This window comes from Sinocyclocheilus rhinocerous, unplaced genomic scaffold (genome assembly GCF_001515625.1).
Source record: "Sinocyclocheilus rhinocerous isolate Xijiao unplaced genomic scaffold, SAMN03320098_v1.1 scaffold24, whole genome shotgun sequence".
Lineage (NCBI taxonomy): Eukaryota > Metazoa > Chordata > Actinopteri > Cypriniformes > Cyprinidae > Sinocyclocheilus > Sinocyclocheilus rhinocerous.
The window spans coordinates 1,845,768-1,854,376 of record NW_015647124.1 but is presented as its reverse complement, the minus strand read 5'-3'; the positions used below and the strand labels follow the sequence as shown (position 1 = coordinate 1,854,376).

General features: G+C 35.9%; 1 protein-coding gene across 2 annotated transcripts in view; it reads left to right on the top strand.

The window, feature by feature from the left end:
* Positions 1 to 664: 664 nt before the first annotated feature.
* LOC107708909 (paired box protein Pax-6-like) overlaps positions 665 to 8,609 on the top strand; it is an 8,767-nt gene continuing 822 nt past the window's right edge. The window contains exons 1-8 of one of the 2 annotated variants that reach the window (XR_001636421.1): positions 665 to 790; positions 2,604 to 2,762; positions 2,880 to 2,962; positions 3,059 to 3,215; positions 3,490 to 3,560; positions 4,172 to 4,301; positions 5,021 to 5,080; positions 5,401 to 5,907. Coding sequence is in view for 1 of the 2 variants with exons in the window: in XM_016513272.1 (XP_016368758.1) it covers positions 682 to 790; positions 2,604 to 2,762; positions 2,880 to 2,962; positions 3,059 to 3,215; positions 3,490 to 3,560; positions 4,172 to 4,301; positions 5,021 to 5,080; positions 5,401 to 5,471 (840 nt within the window). In the remaining variant the exon portion in view is untranslated. Of the gene's footprint in view, positions 791 to 2,603; positions 2,763 to 2,879; positions 2,963 to 3,058; positions 3,216 to 3,489; positions 3,561 to 4,171; positions 4,302 to 5,020; positions 5,081 to 5,400; positions 5,942 to 8,609 lie in introns of those variants that run through there. The other variant, XM_016513272.1, reaches the window with a different exon arrangement.

Genomic DNA, 8,609 nt, shown 5'->3' with positions numbered 1-8,609 from the left:
GCCACAAAGAACCTTTTGTGAAACAGAAAGGTTCTTCAGATGTTAAAGGTTCTTTATGGAACCATTTAGACAAAAAGGTTCTTCTATGGCATCGTGAAGCACCTTTATTTTTAAGAGTGTACTACAAAGTTAGTTTTCTAGGGTAACCTGTAATTAAAAGCCTTCAGCTAAATTTATATATCATAATTAAATAAATAAATAGGCACAAAACAATTTGTGAAATGTAAATATAGCCTATTAAAATATCAAACAACTGATTTGGCCAACAGAAATTGTAATGTGTAAATGCATGTTTTTTTGAAAGTCATAAATATGTAATGTAATGTTGCATGTATGTATGTTTTCAATTCACATACATTTCTAATTTTTTCTAATGCACAAATCTGTACACCCAGGGCAAACTCATGCAGACATAATAAATAAATACTGTTAGTATTAATAAATATACAGTGGAAAATCACTCATGTAACAGACTCTTTCTGTATATGTATAGAACGATGCTACTGTAATTAACTTGAACACTAACCGTGTGTAAACTCACCCTTCTCTCACATGAATAGTTCCTTTAAAATTTTCTGTATAAAAACAAATGAGGGTCAAAGGTCATACTGTGTCTTAGGGAGTCTAAATTAAATCAGTTCTTGTGTCTCTTTCCATTCTGAGGCTGGAGTGGTCAGGTTCATGATGTTTGAGAGGTTGAGCATGCTGAAAATCCAGAGCACCTCAAACTGGAGTGGAGCAAATGACTGGTACCATCAGCAGAACACAGTTCCCACCCAGCACAGCACTGGTGAGACGTCGTTTGACACCTTAAAGAAAACACTGATATATGTTTGACCTCCTCTGGCTGTATAAGACACATTAACAAGGCACTAAAATGTTTGTGTACAATTGTTGTATTTCAAAAATCAGTTTTTTTGGACTGAATTTGTTTCTAATTAACTTAAATACATTTAAAAGAAAAGGCTTGTGCTTAAAGGGACAGTTCACTCAAAAATGAAAAATCTGTCATCATTTACTCCCCCTCATGTCATTCCAAACCTCTATGAATTTCTTCTGTGGGACACAAAAGAAAATATTTTGAAGAATATTGATAACCAAACAGTTTTGGGGGCCCACTGACTTCCATAGTATGGAAAAAAAAAAGACTATGAAAGTCAAAGTGAACCAAAACTGTTTAGTTACAAATAATATTTATATTACGTATTATATATTTACTTATTACTTATTATATATATATTTACAAATTTGGGTATATTGGGTATATTTTGTGTTCCACAAAAAAGAAATAAATACAAGTTTGGAACAACATTGTTGTCTCTTTAAAAATCATTTAAAGGGGTCATATAATGCTACATGCACTTTTACAAGTTGTTTGAACTGAAATGTGTGTTGGCAGTGTGTGTACACAACCACCCTATAATGATAAAGATCCACCCAGTGGTTGTTTTTTTCTCATTTCAAGCCATTCTCAGATGCCTGTCTGTGTGACGTCACAAATACAGGCCCCTCCCACGATAGTTTGATTGACAGTAGCGTTTCAGCACAGACTGGACTGGCGTCTTACCTTAGCTCCGGAGCAGATGTAGACAAGAATGACTCCTAAGCGATTGAGGTGTTCTGTTGTTGGATGTAATAATGAACATAGCAGCAGTGGATTATGTTTGTTTTTGAAGGGAATGCGCCCCCGATGTACATAAATGCGTCTATGTTCGCGCGAATCATTCGTGATCCAGCTTCACCTACAGAAGAAGTGAGTATAAGGTTTTTTAATGAATATTTGCAAATCGTCTTTCCTAATAATGTGCTCATTAGCAAGTTTCACGATGAATGCGGCTAAAGTAAACAGTCTCTCTGAGAGCAGCTCGGAAGAGAGGGGCGGGGTCAGCAGAGCTCAATAACATTTAAAATGAATCTTTGCAAATCGCCTTTCCTAATAATGTGCTAATTAGCAAGTTTCACGATGAATGTGGCTAAAGTAAACAGTCTCTCTGAGAGCAGCCGGAAGAGAGGGGCGGGGTCAGCAGAGCTCATTAACATTTAAAGGAAAATGCTACAAAACTGCATGCTCTGAAAAGAGCTGTTTTTGACAGGGTAAAAAAGGTGTTTTTTTAGACTACCATTGAGAAATTTTAACCAAACTATGATATAGACTTTTCATTAAGACCCTAAATAATCATATCAACTTGTGGAAAATGGGCATCCTAGGACCCCTTTAAATGATTGAAATTGAACCTGTGTATAAATTTATTTGAACTATAATTGTATGTCATTCATTAATTCCTTTGTTCGTTTATTTATTAGAATTTTTAGAATTTAAAAATTTTACTGGTGATTCTGAAGAAGCTAAAATGTAAGACTTTTTATTTATTTGCTTAACAATTTTGGCTACTTACATAACTACCACTTGTTTTTTGATTATGATGGTTTATTATTATTGTAAAATAGTAAAATAGTTCTATGAACTAGTCCTTAAGAATTCATATAATGGTTCCCAGCTTCCACACTTTGTGATGTCAACAGAGTGACTTTTTTTTTTTTTTTTGAGCATTTATGTATTTCATTCTACAAATTGGTAACTATTTTTTCCCCCTCTGTTCCAGATTGCTGCCTGGTGGAGACGGATAGGAGGATGGCAGAAGAAGGAGGACATGGGGAAAGAGATGAGGGAGAAGAATCTCAACTGAGACTGCGGTTAAAGAAGAAACTTCAGCGCAACAGAACCAGCTTCACAACAGAGCAGATCGAGGCCTTGGAGAAAGGTAAGAAAATAGACAAAAAGCTTCAAAAAGTATTAATTATATTGCATTAAATGACAAAAAAAAAAAGCCAAGCAAGAAAAAATGTACTACTAAACTTCATTCACACCCGTCTAACAGAGTTTGAGAGAACACATTATCCAGATGTTTTCGCACGGGAGCGACTCGCAAACAAAATTGACCTTCCGGAGGCAAGGATACAAGTGAGGAACTGTCCTTGCCTTTATGTTGACTTCGCAAAAGCAGCTAAATAAATATGATAGATAACTTCATATTATATATTGGACCTTGATCGATAGGTGTGGTTTTCCAATCGAAGAGCCAAATGGAGGCGTGAGGAGAAGCTGCGAAACCAGAGGCGGTCTGGGGACGGGACTTCCTGTTCACAAACACACGCTCCACTGAGCACATCCTTTAACTCAGCTGTCTATCATCATCCGCATGGCAACAGTGCAGGTGGGAACGGAGGTTTACATAAATGAGAAATTTGCATACTGTACGTGGCGCTTTTTTCCTCTACATCTTTATATATATATATATATATAGCATTTTTTGGTTACTTACATAATTCCAATACTTCCATCTGTGTACATTCATGGTCTTAATGCTTTGATAAATAGTTCTGTGAATGAATGATTATTCTTATGAATTCATATGTACTCATTTAGTTGAGCTAAGCTGGACCTCATCTGATGTTTTTTTTTTTTTTCTCACATCTTTGTGTGTTTAGCATCCATGCTCAGTCAGAGTGACACAGCTCTCCCCAGTTATAACTCTCTGTCAGTCTACTCTGGGGTTCAGGTGAGACACTACTGCTCATTTTATGAGATTCATATTTCTATACAGCATTGTACTACCAATTTATCAGGGCTATGTACATATGTACTATTATGTATTAGCACCCTCTCGTGGTGACAATGAAACTGACATCAGTGATCACTAGAAAATCTGTATTAGTACATCACTATATTTGCCAAAATGTAAAACAATAAGCACTGCATGTAAGCTGCACTGCACTAAAAAATTATGTTGAATATACTTGCTTTCAAACAGTAGTATCACGTGATATCATCAAACACGAAAAAAAAAATAATGTGTTACTTGTCATTTCTTAATAATTAATTGTGATATTAACGATTTCTGAGAGAAAATTGTTTCAAAGTATATTCAACATCATTTTTTAGTGCAGTGCAGCTTACATGCAGTGCTAATTGTTTTACATTTTGGCAAATATAGTGATGTGCTAATACTGTTTATAGTGATATAGTATAAAATGCATACTGTGCACAGTAGTATGTTGGTATATGATTCTGTTCTTCACTGCATTTCAATACTATTTTAAATTTTTCTGTTTTGGTATTTACAATCTGTCTGTGTTTTTTTTTCCCGCTCTACTAAACGTTTCTTTGCAGTCGGCACCTTCTCCATCCGCCTCCTCATACTCGTGCATGCTGCCTCCATCCCCGTCTGCGCCACGCTCGTTTGAGACGTTGTACTCCTCTCCCCATCTACCACCTCCTCCTTCAACTAACACCAGCACAGGTGAGTCTACCAGCTGTCTGTGTGCGAACTAAACACTAAAGTTATCCATCACAATATCCTAACAATTACTGTTTAAAACACTTTCAATGCCCCCTTACAGTGGCGGTTCTACATTGAATTACACCCTGGGCGAGACCCACTTCGGCTGCCCGGTTCGCCCGTGCCAAAAACCGCTACTGCCCCCTTATCTACTTTATTTCTTGGTTTATCTGTTGGCTGGTTGTTTTAAAGGAATGAAAATTTGCTGAAAATGTACTCACCTTCAGGCCATCCTAGATGGATTTGTTTCTTCATCTGAACATATTTGGAGAAATGTAGCATTCCATCACTTGCTCACCAGTGGATCCTCTGCAGTGAATGGGTGCTGTCAGAATGAGAGTCCAAACAGCTGATAAAACACAAGTAATCCACGCCACTCCAGTCCATCAGTTAACATCTTGAGAAGTGAAAAACTGTGTGTTTGAATGAAACGAATAATTAGAATTGATGGACAGTGTGGACTACTTGTGGTGACGGCACCCATTCACTGCAGAGGATCCATTGGTGAGCACGTGATGTAATGCTGAGTTTCTCCAAATCTGCTTTGTTGAAGAAACAAACTCATCTACATCTTGGATGGCCTGAGGGTGAGTAAATCTTAAGCGAATTTTCATTTTTTTGGTGTACGACTCCTTTAATAGATAAAAGTGCATTCAATTTTCCATATTTTTCTGTTTTAGGTTTGATTCCTCCATGCATTTCTGTACCTGTCCAGGTGCCAGGAAATGATCAGAATATGGGTCAGTATTGGGCCAGACTGTAGTGAAAAGAACAGGGGAGGTAGATTTTGCATTAGAATACTAAATAGGCATGTTTACAAAAGGTTACAAAAAAATCTAAACTCTGAGGAAAACAATCCTCTGGGTCAACCTAAAGGACAAAACTCCTAAATTTGACATGCACATTTTTTTTTTAGCCATATTTTTTAGATCTCATGACAGTGTGCAATATTTGCTTCCGTTCAATTTCAGACAAAAGAGGAATGTATATGATTTGTATATGTGATGATGCATTGATGCATGATGACATTTGTGCTGATTTTAAGCAAATGTCTTTTCAGAACTACTGACATCAGTTCCTGGCAGCAACTTCACAGAATTGGGAGCATGTTATGATGATTTAATAACATAACTCTGGTTTCTGCTTCTTTTACGATAATTCCCCATCTCTCCACTGTAATTTCCCCATTAAAGTCATTTATTTGTTGTGATCATTTTCATAATCAAATATGTGATATATCACTTTTTAGGAAATGTTTATGATCTTACCTTTTCACAAACCTCAATAAGCTTGAGACAATCATGTTTGCACTTAATCATTGACCAGTAAACAACTGACTGATTTAAAAAGCAGAAAGCAGTCAGTGACAATCACATAATTTCTCTGAAAGCATCAATGAATACTGTATGCAAAATGTATTCCCAAAAAATCTTCAGAATGCATCTCATTGGCAATCCAAAGTATTTATATTGAACATATTGTGGAAATATGTTTGAATATCAAGAAACTATGTCTGTAAACTATAGTTTATGGATTGAGTATGAATGCAAAGACAGTGTGTGTGTGTGTGCGTGTTTTTGTGACAAATGAGGACATCAATTTGTATAATGACAAGGGTATGACATAGGTATTACAAGGAGAAGGTGACTTTTCAGGACATTACCCCATGTCCCCACTTTTCAAAACGCATATAAATCACACAGAATGGAGTGTATTGAAAATCTGAAATAGAACAAAGTTTCCTGTGTGTGTAAAGGAGAGAAATTAAGGATTTACATAGGATTGCATAAGGATTTACAAAGGTCTGAAAGCTGTTGCTTCTGGCCAAAATACCATTCCATAATCCAAAATAACGCTTCCTGCATATCAACCCACTTATTTGTTTAGAACTGTTTTGGCTTATAAACGGCGCTTGATCTGTGCTTATTTCTCTCCTGATTCAGACAAGACGACTTTTTCACAGGAGGAAGCAATATTATGGATAGAGGACTTGCATTTTAGCCAGAAGCAATGGTTTAAAAGTTAAACACAAGCTTTTTGCTTCACAAGATGTTAATTGATGTTCTGGAGTCGTGTGGATTATTTGTGGATTATTATGATGTTCTTATGTTCAATTTCTCCATATCAGACTATTCCTTTAAACTGGTATCTTAAAAAAAAAAATTTTTTTTGGGGCCAAATCCTAAAATATTCAGTTTATTTCTAGAATTAAATAAAAATAAAAAAAATCACAGTTTGTCAATTTTTGATCCCATTGTACTTGTATGTGGATGTTGTGTTCACTCGCTTAGTCAACCCATTTCATGTATGCATTAAACCCTTTAATAAAACATGCAATTTTGAAATGTGAGTTGTATCATCCCAGTTGATCATAATTATTGCCCATTTAACCAAATAAGCATATGATCATTTTTCACAGTACATACACACATGTAAATGGTTTCACTTAAGGGACATTCTGATTGCATAACACCATCATGTGAATTTTTATATCTCTTTATGTATATACTGTTTTACTAGTTTCATATTTGAGTCCACAACAAAGCCTTGATGAGTCACAAGCTTTAAATAGTTTTAGTGAAGCAGGAATTAACCCAGATTATCTAGCCATTAACATCACTGTGTGTGTCTCTCTTCCTCTTTCTTTCTTTCTTTCTCTCAAGGCATTAGCAATACAGTGTCATGTACCACTAATAGTGCTTTCAGATGCACTCTGGCAGTTGGGGGGTTGGGGAAATATGGGAGAGAAGTAGCACTGATGGTTTGCTGGCACTTTCAGTCAACAGTAAATGGACATGCTGGAGCTCACAGATATGATCATGTGTGTTTTATGTTGTCTGTTAACTTTTTCTTTTTCTTGAAATTCTGAGCTTATATCTCACTATTCAGATTTTTTTTCTGGCAGTTCTGAGACAAAAAGTCAGAACTGCGAGATATAAACTCAGAATTGCAAGATATAAACTAATATATAAAATGTCACAACCTTTTTTATTTTTTATTCTGTGGTAGAAACAAAAAAAAATCTGAGAAGAAAGGTCAGAATAGTGAGATGTAAATAGAATTCAGATCAAAGAAAAAGTCAATATTGCAAAACATAAACTCTGAATTATGAGATGTAAACTCAGAATTGCATTCAGAACTATTTTTTTTTATCCAGTGTATAAAACAAGCTTCCATTGACAAGTGATTACCTTGAGTGAGTCAGAGTATCATGCATGGATGGGCTTCGTTTGGAAAATCTCTTGGCAATATTGTGTGCAAAATGTAAATTAGTCAATATTAATACACTGTTTGTTGAACTGTTGTATAAAAACAATATCAATGTGTGGTCATATTCCAGTCAAATTTCACGTGCAAAAAAAGTCCAAATTTGTCAACTGTGAACAGCTCACACAGAAGTCAGTTTCGAACCAAGCAGTTTCTCTTGGTCCGTGAGGTGAATCTGAGTGACCAGCTTGAACATGAGCAAAATCTGTGTGGGGAACTTTTTCACCCTCACGCAAAACTCATGAACATGCGGATTCCTATTGAAATGACACGATTACACTCACCGGCCTTTGCCAAGCAACGGTAAATGTGACCACACCTCGATATTAGCACATATTATGAACAACAGCAGTCTTGGTGTTGCTAATCGAAGTCCTGTTTTGCATAATTTACCGCATGTTTATGTGTCTGATATACCTTGAGCAGTATGTTGAAATTTGTCCCATGACAAGAAAACTGCATGACTTTGCATTAGATGTACTTCTGTTAAATACACTGGGGCCTTCAACTTCAACTAAAGTCAGTCTTCTAACTTGTTTCTTAAAACACACACACACACACACGTTTACTTAGCTATCTAAATGGGGACTCTCCATAGGCGTAATGGTTTTTATACTGTACAAACTGTATATTATATCTCCCTGCACCAACCCTACCCCTAAATCTACCCCTTACAGGAAACTTTCTGCATTTTTACAATAAAAAAAAACTTTGTTTACTTTATTTTTATACCAGTTTTACAAATGAGGACGTCCCCAAAGGGAGGTTTTTGGAGATTTTGTCAGGTTTAGCTCACTTTTGGGTACAAATTTGTCCCCAAAATATGGTTAAGTAGGTACACACACACACACACACGTTTACTTAGCTATCTAAAAGGGGACTCTCCATAGGCGTAATGGTTTTTATACTGTACAAACTGTATATTATATCTCCCTACACCAACCCTACCCCTAAATCTACCCCTTACAGGAAACTTTCTGCATTTTTACAATAAAAAAAAAA